A 14741-nucleotide genomic window follows, 5' to 3' on the forward strand; every position below is an offset into this window, starting at 1 on the left:
GTACCTATTTTCCATGGGTGCAAAACACTTTATAGATTCTAACTTCTATTCTTTGCCTAAGGGTTTGGGGAGGGAAGATTAAGAAATAGATCAGCCATTCCCCCACTTCAATGAGACGGGGAAAGGAGAAAATAGAATGGACAGGTCAAAATGAATGGCTGAAATTTAGAAAGCTTCCATTGTAAGACAAGTATGCTACTGGACTTTCAAATGCTCTGTAGTTGTTAACAGTGCTGGTCTTATGAGAAAATAGCGGCTCAATGACCTCTGAAGGGTTTTAACTGTTTTATGTGCCAAATGCTTCTCCAGGTGTGGTAAAACAGTAGTTCATTAATGTTTTCACTTAATAAAGTTTGAAGTAAAAGAACTCTTATAAAACATCATGTCTTATTGGATTAATTTTAGTTTTCTAAAGTTGGTATCTTTTAAAGGTAATAGATAATTTTAAGAAACAGCAAAGGGCAGATTATATCTTTAAGTATAATTGATAAAACTGCTTTTAGAATTGCACTAAAAAAGATAGATAAATCTAGTTCTGCCTCATAGAGACTTTTGAAAACATACAAAATTTCTATAATTTACTTTGACGACTTGGGGGTGTCAGAAGAAATTGAATTTTAAGAACCACGCTCCTCAATTATAAAAATGACCTAAAATCTATAAAGAGCAAAAGCTTTGAAAAAATTAGACTGTGGAGCTCACTTTCAGTTCTTCCCCCTGGCCCCTTCTCTGTTTTGGCATTGACAGCTAGGCTCAAACCTGTTTGATTACTGAAATACTTGAAAACACTTGGAGCACAAACAAATTTGGCTTCTAAAACTATAAAATGCTGACAAAGCCTTTATGCTGTGTGTGTGCTGTGCTTAGTCGCTTCAGTTGTGTCTGAGTTACTCCTCTGCCCATGGGATTTTTCTGGCAAGAATACTGGAGTGGGTTACCATGTCTTCCTCCAGGGGCTCTTCCTGACCCAGGGATTGAACCCCTGTCTCCTGCATTGCAGGCAGATTTTTTACCGCTGAGCCACCGGAGAAGCCTGACAAAGTCTTTACAGAGGACACTAAAAAAACGCCTTCTCTCAATATACAAACAACTCAGTTTGAAGGCTACATGCAACACTGCTAGTCAAAACAAGTTCATTATTCTAGCCTTGAGCTATAAGAGAAGGTATCTGATGTATTCTCATTAACAAAGGATTCATGGTGAATTTAAATTTTTTTTGTATTCTTTTGTACATTTCACGTTTTATGGCTTCAGTTCAGTTTAGTTCAGTCACTCAGTCGTGTCCGACTCTTTGAGACCCCATGAGTCGCAGCATGTCAGGCCTCCCTGTCCATCACCAACTTCCAGAGTTTACTCAAACTCATGTCCATCGAGTCAATGATGCCATCCAGCCATCTCATCCGCTGTCATCCCCTTCTCCGCCTGCCCCCAATCCCTCCCTGTATAAATTAATCCATATTCAAAAAAAATTCCTGGTACTCTAAGAGGTCACCTAAGGAAGAGCTTGCTAGCTGTCCACCCAAATCCATCCCACCTTTCTTGCACAGGGATGAAGGAGCCACGTGCCCAGTGAGAGCACATCTGAAGCCTCTCAGGCAGGTAGATAGCGCCATGTGACTAGCTTCTCTTTAATAGGATGTGAGAAGCTGTATGTATGCTTTCCAGGCCTGCCTAATAAGCTGCCTCACAAGGTTCATGCCTTGACACTCACTTATTCTCTCCTCTTGTGAGCTGGAATGCAGATGAAAAACACAAGTGCTCTGGAAGCTAGTTGCTGAAGCTAGAGGCAGTTGGCCTGAGTCCCTGAAACTCTGCGTGGAGCAAGTCTTCTAACTCCTCTCCTGAGTCCTAAACTGCTTTAGATTGTCACAGAAGAAAGGACTTTGATGGTGTTCAAGGCATTGAATTTTGGGTCATTTTGTTACCCAAGTTACCCTAAAAAACAAAGTGTAAGTATTAGTTGCTCAGCTGTGTCCAACTCTTTGTGACCTCAAGGACTGTAGCTCAGCAGGCTCCTCTGTTTATGGGATTCTTCAGGCAAGAATACTGGAGTGGGTAGCCATTCCCTTCTCCCGGGGATCTTCCCAACCCAGGGATGGAAGCCAGGTCTCCTGCACTGCAGGCAGATTCTTGATCACCTGAGCTACCACACTAAACGATATGGCAACCATTCGTTTGCTCACTTTTCTTAAAACACAGTTTTTGTGAGTGGTGACCTATGCTGGGCACTGGGGTACAATGGTGGATGGTGACTGACAGGTGCTGGTCCTTGCCATCATCACTTCTGTATTTGGTTACTGCTCCAATTGTAGTCTGTTACACTGTTAACACTGTCTTAATTTTAAAAACAGGTTCTATCTGAACAGCCCTCACTATTCCTGTGCCATACGGTTGCCAGAGTGATCCTTTCAAAAGGTACTTCAGAAAATTACTTTCTTCTCCTCAATCCTCTAACGGCTTCTCACTTCACTCGAGGTAAATGCTAAAGATCTAAAAATGGCTACACAGCCTTAAGGGATCAGGCTTCCTGCTTTGCCCCTGACCTCATCTCCCACAACACTTCCCCCTCAACGCTGCTCCGACCAGGAGAGCCTTTCGCTCATCTTCCAAAGGCTAAGGCTGTTCTCCCTCTGCCTGGATAGTCTCTCCTCAGATATCCCGAGGCTCACTCCCTCACAGGTCCCTGCATAAGCGCCATTCTCAGCAACGCTCGACCTGAAGACTCAATCTGCTCAATGTCCATCCTCGGCTTCCCACCCACACCCCATCTGATTCACCCCGCTTCACTTCTCTCCACAGCATGTGCTGCCATCTGACTAAATGTTGGTTTGTTTCTTATCTGTCTCATCCTTTGAGAATGTAGACTTCCAGATGGCAGACAGTGTGTCTGTTTGGGTCGCCATTTTGTCCTTTGTGCTTGAAACAGTGCCTGTCATACAGTTAATTGTATGTTTGAAGGAATGAATATGTTTCCATCTGCAGTTCAAATGGTGGGTTTTTGTTTTTGTTTTCACCTTACATTGACACCACTCAGTGAATCACTGTCAGGTGGCTTTTGACAGGAGTTCTTGCTGGGTTATATTGCATTAAAACCAAGAGTTGAGATTTTCAACATTAGGTAAATGATTGTTCTTATAAACAGGCAAAATGATTTGGAAGGGGTGGAGGAGAGAGTGGAGGCATGAAGATGTGCTAGGCGGCTGCCCTGATATTACAGATTAGTTATAAAAAGCGCCTTGGCTATGGCAATACAAAGGGAAGAGTTGGGGGCATATTTTTAAGGTAGAGTCAACTAGATTTGACACATGACAAACACTGGAAGAAGGATTGGGGGTAAGGAAAAGGAAAGGTCTTAGAAAATGACTAAGAAGATGAGGACCTGTGAAATCAGATGGGTACACCAAGCGAAAAAGAGACCAAGGAGGAAAAGATGATTCATTTGATTTTCACATGTTGACCTGAAAGTACTGTCTATGGTGAGCTTCACAGAGCATCACGGAAGTGTTGCTTTGGAAGTCATTTCCAAAGAGGTGACTTCTGACACCACAGTAGAGAAGCTCTCAGGTGCAGTGCTGATGGACAAGGGATGAGGCGATAATCTGTGTAACATTTATATCTAAGCATGTCTTGTGGAAAACCAGTCAGTGAGGGACACAGCAACGAGGAATAGGGTCATTGTGGTAAGAGGACAGAGAGAGATCAACATCCTGGTGGTCAAGGGAGAAAGATTTCTGAGGAAAAGGGACAGAGGATCAAGAACCACAAGGACTGCAGGAGGCCAAGGACCAAGCCAACAACAGCACAGTGGTCTGAACGTACCAGAAACAGCCACACGTTCATTCAGTGACACAGAGAAAGGAGGTTCTTCACAGAAGTGGGAGTGGAATCTGAATTACAGGAGTTGATTAGCAAGTATGGAAAGAACTGGAAATGCAGACTGTTTAAAATTTTTGATGGCAAAATGAAGGGCAAAGATTGACCATCAGAACAGAGGGAGCAGAAAGAACTTATATAGGTACTGTTTTCAGTTTTTCCTATTTAGCACATTTCATTGCACTTAAATATCACAAAAAACCACAAAGAGATAGAAATACTCCCATGTTACAGAGTAACTGCTCACCTGGAATAGCTATTAAGTGATAAAGTTGGAGCTGAAATTCACGTCTGAGCGTAAGACCTAAGCTGCTTCCTTGAACCCTGCCTATGATTTCAGAAGGTGTATGTGAGATTAAATAGATGCTGTTTATGAATAAGAGGGCTACTAGACCATGTTTTTTTTTATAAATATATAAAATGTATAGCTTATTAAGGCATTAATATAATCACATAAAGAATATTTGGAAAATATTCTTTGGATGGAGTAAAAATTGGCCCTAATACTTCCACCATCACCATCACCACCACATTACTATGTTCAACCATTTTAGGTGTATTTCCTTTGTCTTTTTTTCTAGGAACATATTTATATACATATATTCACACATAAATGCATGCACTATATATACTGCTTCATAACCTACTTTTTAACATTGAGGGAGAGTATCACGGAAACCAAGCTCTACCACTTATGTGTGACCTTGGGCAGCTATTTATCTCCTGTGCTTCATTTTCCTCATGTTCAGAATGAGAATATTAACAATAATAATTACTACTTCATGGGTTATTGGGAGGATTAAAATTGATAGTATATGCAAAGCACTTTTGCTGAACATTTTTCACTTTATTACATAGTCTTCAGAACCATAATTTTTATTTGATGCATAATATCTTATTGAATTGACATACAAATATTACTTATCTGGTCTCCTACTTTTGAACATTTAAATTGCTTCTAATTCTCCATGATTATAGACAACCATGTGGTGAGCAAATCAGTACTTCTGGTCCTTTCCATATGTACAATGCTGTCTCCAGAGCAGAAGAGCAGGGGTAGGATTATTAGATGAACTGCCTGAATTATGGAGAAGGCAATGGCACCCTACTCCAGTACTCTTGCCTGGAAAATCCCATAGATGGAGGAGCCTGGTGGGCTGCAGTCCATGGGGTAGCTAAGAGTCAGACACGACTGAGCGACTTCACTTTCACTTTTCACTTTCACACATTGGAGAGGAAATGGCAACCCACTCCGGTGTTCTTGCCTGGAGAATCCAAGGGACGGGGCAGCCTGGTGGGCTGCTGTCTATGGGGTCGCACGGAGTTGGACATGACTGCAGTGACTTAGCAGCAGCAGCAGCAACTGAATTATAGCTTTTGATTCAAACTGTTAAATTGTGCCCTAGAAAGAATGTTTCTGAGATAGAGGCATTTTCTAGGCCAACAGAAATGAGCTAGTGGTGAGGAAGCAATGAAAAGTGCATGAGTGAGTGAGTGAATGAGTGTGTATATGTTTGTACACGTACAAGAGGTGGAGAGATGGATGCAGAAAACCTAATTTTCAAGGATACTTAATCTTAGATTTTAGAAAAACCGTTATCATTTGAGCAGGTTAAGAAAATGGGTAGAGATCTAGAGAAATTCTGAAGCAGGAAAGCGGGAAGTCACTGAAACAAAAGCTTGCTGTCTTAGCTGTTCAAAGGCAAACGAGGGCACAAGGTTTCCATCAGAGAGAGGCTGAAGAGCACAGGTGTGAGCTGGCGGTGCCAGAAGAGAGCAGAAGGTTCTGACCACAGCAGTCATTAGAGATAAGGCACAGCACTCAATGCCGCTCACTACCACTAATTTCTGAGTTTGCAACTATCTGCAGTCTCTTGGTCTCTGCTGCTCATGATAGTTCAAAAGGGAAAAGGACAAGGCAAAGTACACAGACAGTTCCCACTCTAGAGATTCTTAATCTGCAAGATGTTCTTTTTAGGTCTCTTTGGCTGTGTTATGGGCTGGCGAGATCACTGTAAAATTATCACTCAAACTCTTCAGTTCCTCTCCTCTCATTTTCTCTGGAAAATGCTTTGCCCCCATAGCTCCATCAAAACTGCTCTTATTGAGTGATTTCCAGCTTGCTAATTCCAATGGCTAAACTCTCACTGTTCTACTTGGTTAACCATCTGACCTTCTTTCCAGCTAGAGATCTGGTTCACTTGGCTTCCAAAACATCAAACACACCTCATTTTCTCCTTCTTCGCTGTTGCCTCCTTCTTAAGTCTCCTCTACTGGTACCCTGTTATCTCCCCATCCTCTACATGTTCATAGGCCTCAGGGCTCATGGTCCCTGAGGTCACTTCCCTTTTCTGTTCAAACTCACATCCTTGATTACTTCATCTAGTATACTGACTTCAAATACTCTGGGTTCGATCCTTGGTCAGGGAACTAGATCCCACATGCCACAACCAAGAGTTCAAATGCTGCAATGAATATCAAAGATCTTGCATGCCGCAACTAAGACAGCGAATAGCCAAACAAACAAACTCAAAAAACATGTCCAACATTGAACCATGATACTATCTCCCAAACTTCTCTCTTCTCCATCTCAGTAAATTGGTATCACAAACCTTCTAGTTGCTCAAGGCCAAAAACCTTGGCATTATCTTTCATACTATGCAGGTAATATCAGGAAATCTTACCAATTCTATGTTCAAAATATATCCAGAAAGCAACTATTACCTCGTGACGACTGCAATACAGTACTCTAGGGGGACATTTTAGTCACTGTGAACAATGTCCCCACAGCAGTGCACCGTGCAACCTGCAAGGCAATTTGTGCTGGCTTGAGGATCACCTTAGTTCATGCCATCATCAGCGCACACCTAGATTACTGCACTAATTTCCTAACTGGTTTCTCTGTTTCTGCCCTTGGCTGTGTCCTATCTGTTTTCAACACAGTGGTCAAACCAAATTTCAGTAAGTCACATCACTGCTCTACCTAGAACCCTCACACAGATTCTCATCTCACCCAGATTAAAGGCAGAGTTTTTGTAATGTTCTATGAGGCCCTACTTAATTTGTTCTCTCCTCACCTTCTATTATCTTTTTCACTTTCCTCATTCTCTTCTAACCATAATGGTATCTTTGCAGTTTCTTAATATTTCATATAAGTGATTTTCTTGGGGTCTCTAAACCTGCTGTGATAGTATGGTTTGTTTCCTTACTTCCTCTAGATCTTTACACTCAAATTTCAAATTCTTGGAAGGCCATATCTAAAAACTCTATTTAAAATTGTAACCCCTGCCCATTTATAATTTCTATCCTCATTTTTTGCTTTATTTTTCTTACTAATAGTTATCACTATGTAATATATTTTATGGTTGACTTTTTAAATCTTGATTTTGTCTATTTTTCCCACTAGAATGTAAGCTCCATGAGGGCAGTGATTTCTGCCTGTTTGTCTCACAGATGTATCCCCAGATTCTGACACATTTCCTGGCACAGAGAAGGTATACTATTACATATGTTTTCCAGAAACAAAAGTTTAGTCAGTGTATAAAGAACTTGAAAAGGAATAAGAGAAGGTTTTGGAGGAGAGTGGGGGAAAGTTAAAATAGAAGTTTAAAAGTAAGTAGGAAGTTAAGAAGCACAACTTCACTTTCTTTTTTTGTGTGTGTTACAATTTTTGCTTTTAATAGTTACACATATTTTAAAGAACTTAAGAGGAGACATTTACCATTTATGTTCTTCCTTGATTCCGCTGTTCCAAGTTTCCCTCTGCTATTATTTCCCTTCAGCCTGAAAAACTCCCTTGAGCACTTCTCTTATAGGAAGTATGTAGTCCTCTTAAGTTTTCCTTCATCTGAGAACTGACTTTATTTTGCCTTCATTCCTGAATTTATTCTCTCTAGATATAGTTATTTTCTTTCAGAACTTTAATGATGTCCCACTGTCTTCTCACTTCCACAGTTTCTGATGAGAAATCCCTGGCAATTGAAATCATTGCTCTACACCTAATTAACCATTTTTATCAGACTGGCTTTTTTAAAATTATAGCAAAATGTGCATACACATATTATAAAATTTGCCATCTTAACCATTTCTGGGGAATGAGCTGGCAGTCTAGTGGTTAAAACTGCCAGGACCTGGGTTCAATCCCTGGTCAGGGAACTAAGATCCTACAAACCACACGGCATGGCTATATATATATGTATATATATACATATATATATATAGTATTGTTGTTGTTTAGTCACTAAGTCTTATCTAACTCTTTGCAACCCCATGGACTGTAGCCCACCAGGCTCCTCTGTCCATGGGATTTCCCAGGCAAGAATACTGGAGTGGGTTGCCATTTCCTTCTCCAGCAACTTCACTTTCAGGATGTACTCTAGACAGGAGTCACTGTCATGTTCCCTGGCTATTTGCCTTGTGGTTACCTGCGAAGATGAGATTTAAAATTAATGGAATGTGAGAGTCAGGAAATATCTTTGAGAATACCCTCACTTCACAGATAAGAAAGTTTTGCTTCTGTCTAGTTGTGTAGGCAGGGCTTTAAATTATTCATTGCAACAAAGACATGTTCCACTTAGCTCACTTATGTTAACATGTGACCTGCACAATCCTGGAACGTGGAAATTGGCAGCTAAGGTGGGGACAAATCCTTTCACAGAAAAAAAACAACACAGAATGGAATTAAGCTCTCTCATCCAAATGTTTTTAAACATCAACTATGTCCACAGTTTTAGCAATCACATATGTATTCTAAGGAATAAATATACTTTTCCAGTTTCATTAGCTACTACCACTTAGCTAATTTAAGATACTATTCCTGGTGGAAAAAATATTGATGAAAACAAATCATGGGCCAAATAAAGAACTAACAGAGTTAGTATCATTTAGTTTATTAAAAATTTTACTTTTCCTTCAAATAAGAATTAAGTTAGTGTTAAAAACCATTTAACGTATAATGGTTCCAAAGCTTGCATGCATGCTAAGTCGCTTCAGTTATGTCCAACTCTTTGCGATATCATGGACTATAGCCCACCAGGATTCTCTGTCCATGGGATTCTCTAGACGAGAATACTGGAGTGGGCTACCATAGCCTCCTCTTGGGGGTATTCCAGACCCAGGGATCAAACCTGTGTCTCTTATGTCTCCTGCACTGGCAGATGGGCTCTTTACCACTAGCACCACCTGGGAAGCTGTATTTGTAGAACCATGTCAGACACCAGTCTGAGATGGGTGACTCTGTTTGCTCTAGTTGATCACTTTGTTTCCAGAAACAGGGTATCAAGACATCTGGGGGAAAATGGACTAAACAGGCTTTCCCTAGATTTGCATTTATGCATATTTTCTTTAAGGAATAAAATTGGGAATTTTCTCTGAGCACAGGCAGAAATTGACAATGAGAAAATAGGTGGCCCATGAGTTTTGTTACATTTATAGAAAACCCAGCATGGAGGTAAAAACTGCTGAGATAAACCAGAACAGAGGCTTTAAACACTGTGAGAGAGTGGATATTACCTATTTTTATTAGGGATTCTAGTTCATGTTATAAAATTCAACTTCAGTTTTTTGTGGGATTAAATTTCTGAAAGCTAAAGGACATCAGAAGACAGACTTTGGTTCTCACTTTTCAAAGAAACTGAACGTACATAATAAAGGATGATGTATATTTATAGTTAAACTGGATAAATACTGAGTTATTGACTAAACTCACTTGCATAACTTATATATCAAATTCATGAACCAGCATTTAGGTCTGAGGTTACTGTGTAGGAGATTAATTTGCTTCTGATTAATATAGGGGGAAAAAACCATAGAGTATAGCTTTGAAATTAAACTTCTGAACACAAAGTGATTTCTGAACACAAAGACAATTGATCCTATTTCCATGTGAATTTTTCTTTTACCTCACTTTAAACTCATTAATTTTTTTATATTCATATAAATAAGAATGATAAAATGGAGGAAAATAAGGAAAAATGCTTTGATAATTTTATTCTAAAAATAAAGTTTTAAAATGCTGAAAAGAATGAGATAAAAGTCAGACCAATTTCAATAACATAGAAATCAAAGTGTGTGTTGTTTCTGGTTCCTTTGGCAAAATACAGTGTTTCATGAACTAGATTTTTATAGTTATTAAAAAGAAATAAAAGTGTGTATACTTAGTACCTCTAAGGTCTCTTTCAGAACTCATGTCCTATAATTCTGTGAAACTCGAGCTTGACATTAGTTTCTATTTTTTACAAAGCAAGGAAGAGAGATGTGGTATTTCCTAAATGGCTACAAGTAAAAATTTTATAGAATCATGCACTTACCACAAGACCATCTTGATTTTCATTGAGCTCAGAAAGTTTGGAACTGGATTTCTGACGTTTAGGTTTACCCCTTTCTCCAATATAACCAGAAGTATTCTCATATAATTTTTCCACTTCATGAGCATTCAACATACATTCATCCAGATTGCTGAAGCCAGAAGGAATATTTTCTTTGTTGAGAAGTCCCCTTGAATTGAAAAAAAAATTAGCTTCATTTTACTTTAAAAGGCAAAAATGACGTTTTAATGACACTGCATCGATATGCAGAAAGAAGAGTGCCTAGAAGTTCCATGTTTCATTTTTTATCAAAATCTGAGCAGAGTGCTACTCCTGAGACCACTTGGTACCAAATGTATCAGATTAAAAGAGAAATTATTCCTAAAGGCAAACTGGTGAGGGCTGTGTTTCTACCAATGAAAAGCTTTTGTATTTGTACCGAAAGTAATCTGTATTCAAAACCAGGGGACTTGTGTAAACTTGCAAAGACATTTTTCATTATTTGTAGGTTTTATATACATATATACATACACATACATGAATCTTATAAATTAATATATTAAGAAAAATCTGAAAAGGAAATACATCTTTTTCTCCAGAATGGGACACTGATTTTCTCCAATTGAGAAAGACATTTTATCACCCAATAAATGCATTAATACCTAAATCTGACTATACTAGATGATCCTGGTAAAAATGATATAACAAGAACTATGGAATACAAAGCATTTTAACTGAAATATGGATTCATTACTTCCCAGTACCAGTTTCTGAATGTAAGCTTATAACTAGAGTTCCTTCATGACTTAGTTTTAGAAGTTTTAATTACAGAATTTAATCCATTTAATGCTCTTGAAATGTTCCCCTTAAGCATTTTAACATTCTCGTTTAAGAGATTTTTCACAAAATTAAAGTACCTGGCAAAATGTTTGTCTTTTACTACATCACAGAACAAATTAAACCATCAGTGCAGCACCATTTCGGAGAAGGCAATGGCACCCACTCCAGTGCTCTTGCCTGGAAAATCCCATGGATGGAGGAGCCTGGTAGGCTGCAGTTCATGGGGTCGCGAACAGTCGGATACTGCTGAGCGACTTTCACTTTTCACTTTTCAATTTCATGCACTGGAGAAGGAAATGGCAACCCACTCCAGCGTTCTTGCCTGGAGAATCCCAGGGACGGGAGAGCCTGGTGGGCTGCCGTCTATGGGGCCGCACAGAGTCGGACACGACTGAAGCGACTTAGCAGCAGCAGCAGCAGCAGCAGCACCATTGGGTCAGGTACAAATGAATGAGGCTTACTCTCCATCATGGAGTGACCTTAAAGGTACTTCCCTACAACTAGAGATTACCATACTAAACGAAGTTAAGTCAGATTAGAAAGACAGATACCACATGATATCACTTACGTGTGGAATCTACAATATAGCACAAATGAACCTAACTACAAAACAGAAAGAGAATCATGGACTTAGAAGACAGATTGGTAGTTGCCAAGGGGATGGGAGGGAGGGATGGCGTGGGAGTTAGGGATTGGCAGACGCAAACTGTCGCGTATAGAATGGATAAACAACAAGGTCCCACTGTACAGCACTGGCAACTACTTTCCATATCCTGGGATAAAACATAATGGAAAAGAATATAAATGCGAATGTATATATGTGTGTAACTGAATCACTTTGCTATAGAGCAGAAATTAACACACTGTAAATCACTATAATTCAATTTTAAAAATATATAAAGATAACTCCTAACCATCTAAAACTGTATTCGAAATAAGTGAGCTCCAAAGTGTAAAAATAAATGAACATATTTTACTATCAATCACATCCCCAAATGAAACAGAGTAAATTAAATATTTATTCTGTAATTTAAATTCATATCCTGTCTTAGATAGGCTATCATGGAGGCAAAATTATGAATTAAATATTATCATAATATTTTCACCATTACACTATCTTGGTGATTTTTAATATTCCATATTGAATCTAGCCTTATTTTATACTTTTAATGTACAAATACATACATTTAGTAAAATTACATAAGAGATGTATGTTACATTTATAAAAATATTCCAAGTATAAAATAAATGAATACATGAGGAAAAGTTGCTAGGTACTAACATGCAGGCACATACACAAACACTCTTAAATCTCTCTCGAATTCACAATGATTTTACTATAATATTTAACTATGTCTCTTTCTTTGTATTTTCTTAATTCCTGGGGTGTAGATCCAATTATAATTTTTTAATGGAGGAAGTTTTAGGTTTGAAAGCTGTTGGAGTTGGTGATGGACAGGGAAGCCTGGCGTGCTGCAGGCCATGGGGTCACAAAGAGTCGGACACAACGGAGGTACTGATACACTGTGTCCCCCCACCTCCCCAGTTCACACGGATGAAGCCCTACCTGCCAGCGCGACAGGGCCTCTGAAGAGGTAATTAAGGTTGCATGAGGTCATAAAGGTGGGGACTTAATCCAAGAGGACTGGCATCCTTATAAGAAAAGGCAGACACCAGAGAGCACAGACGAAAGGCCGCGTGAGGACACTCAGTGAGCAGGCACCGTCCGCAAGGCAGAGAGGTCTCAGCACACACCCGCCCTGTCAGCACCTTGATCTTGGACTTCAACCTCTCTGAACTGTGAGAAAATGCGTTCCTGTTGTTTAAGTCTGTGGTACTTTGTTACGGCAGCTTGAGCAGATTAATACAAAAGCTAAAAATTATTTTTAGAAACTAAAAGACCAAGTTTATTTTCTAATCTTTTTGAACAGTGAATGAATGACTGGAATAAATCCTGTTCAAATAAATATTCCCAAATCTAGCTGTGCAGTTGTGCTCAGGTGGAAATCCTGCTGTCCTCAAAGGGTGTTCTTTGCTCTTGTGTGAGTCGGTGCCTGGGCGACCCTGAGGAGCACAGGAGCATGATCCTTCCAGTAATATCCCGACTCTCACACCTGACGCCACCGCGATTTAATCTGAACTTAGATTCTGGTGGCCGCTCACTCTCACTCTCCACATCTCAGGTTTTCTTTTTTCAGAGTTTCCTCCTTCCCCTACATGCATGCACACGTAATGTTCTGGCAACACTGAACTTTTTAATATTCTAAGATAGCACGATTTTCTTTTAGTTTGCAGTAGGAATTTAATATCATATTTATATAATAAAAATAGGTATAGTTTTTTAGTTCATTGTGTTTTGGAAGATTAAAATCATTTTCAATAGCCATGCTTTGCTTTTTTAAAAAAATATTTATTATGAAACTTTCAAACATAGAAAAATACAGGGACTATCACCATGAACTTCCTTATATCCACCACCAAGATTCAACAATATTTTCATGCTCTTGGCAGATGGTCAATTTTTAAATGAGAATTAAATTGAGCTCTCTCACATAATGAATATATTCCTTAAACTTTTATATTTTTAGTGTAATAAATAATAATATAAGCCTGATAATGTTTCCTTATGAACTGAGACAAATAAGAAATCATGTACACTAAAGTATTTCTAGTCTATCTTCTGCATTGCTTATTTTAAAAAATGTCATAATGGTATTAATACAGACTTTATTGACTCTCTAATCTCACCCTGAAACATAGGGATATTTTTCTAAATGGTTGCAGGAAAACAACAAATCATGGATTTTTCAAAACATTTTAAAACCTTTCCACGGGGCTAATAGTTTTGAATAGAAGATAGTGAAGTGTATCTTTCATTCTAATTTTTTAAGCAAAACTTGACAGAAATCTTAGATAATAAATCAATTATGTATAAGCGAACACTGAGAAAAACATACTTGCTATAGGTTATAGTAATGATTTTTAACATTTTCAAATCTGACACCATGTTAAGTGCATCTCTTGGGACATACTGAAGAGGACCTTGGGTGCGGGGGCAAAAGTAGCAGAGCCAGAGCTCTGAGAGATAGGGCCTTGTTCCTCCAAAGCTGTGGAGAGCTCAGAGCAGCCTCTGGCTTTGGCTGAAAGCTAAAGGAGAAGGACTCTCAAGACATGATAGTGACTAGGGTGACAGGTTAGGAGGGGCCTTATGACCAAGAGGGTGAGGCTAACAAGGAGCATGGGAAGGGGACTTCTGGTCACCCAGACGACACACTAAGGAAAGGAATCAGGTGAGACAGTAAGTTTCTTCTGCCATAAACAGTTTGCACGCCAAGATTCTCTCACTCAACACACAGTTGACCATGATGAGTGAGAAGGATGAGCGATAAAGGAACTCCAGAGGAGAAAAAGGCTAGAGCTTCATGGGCACCTCTTCAGATTGTTAGGGGAAGCACACTGACTGAAACCGCCCACCCTGGCCAGGCACCACAGTAACCATTTGCATGAGTTGTTTTATGGCAGGAGGTCCTGGTAAGGAACACGGAACTAATAAGCCACCGCCAATTGGAAGAGTTCAGGAAAGGTCAAAAGGAGATACCAACATGTCCGACCACCTCCCAGAATCTTTCTCTCTGGCATCCATCTTGGCTGAACACGCGTGCACCACCAGGAAGGACTCTGAGTCAGAATGATTGGCTAAAGACAACCCGGAAACTAATCCCA

At 39.4% G+C, this 14741-nt stretch overlaps 1 protein-coding gene across 7 annotated transcripts in view; it reads right to left on the minus strand.

Annotated features, from left to right (window-relative positions):
* Positions 1 to 14741, minus strand: part of FAM13A (family with sequence similarity 13 member A) — a 363870-nt gene that overhangs the window by 45463 nt on the left and 303666 nt on the right. For all 7 annotated transcript variants that reach the window (XM_070452134.1, XM_070452131.1, XM_070452129.1 and 4 more), the window contains one exon: positions 10182 to 10368. In XM_070452134.1, coding sequence (XP_070308235.1) covers positions 10182 to 10368 — 187 coding nt within the window. The remainder of the gene's footprint in view (positions 1 to 10181; positions 10369 to 14741) is intronic.

The sequence above is a fragment of the Odocoileus virginianus genome, chromosome 21 (genome assembly GCF_023699985.2).
Source record: "Odocoileus virginianus isolate 20LAN1187 ecotype Illinois chromosome 21, Ovbor_1.2, whole genome shotgun sequence".
NCBI classification, from domain to species: Eukaryota; Metazoa; Chordata; class Mammalia; order Artiodactyla; family Cervidae; genus Odocoileus; species Odocoileus virginianus.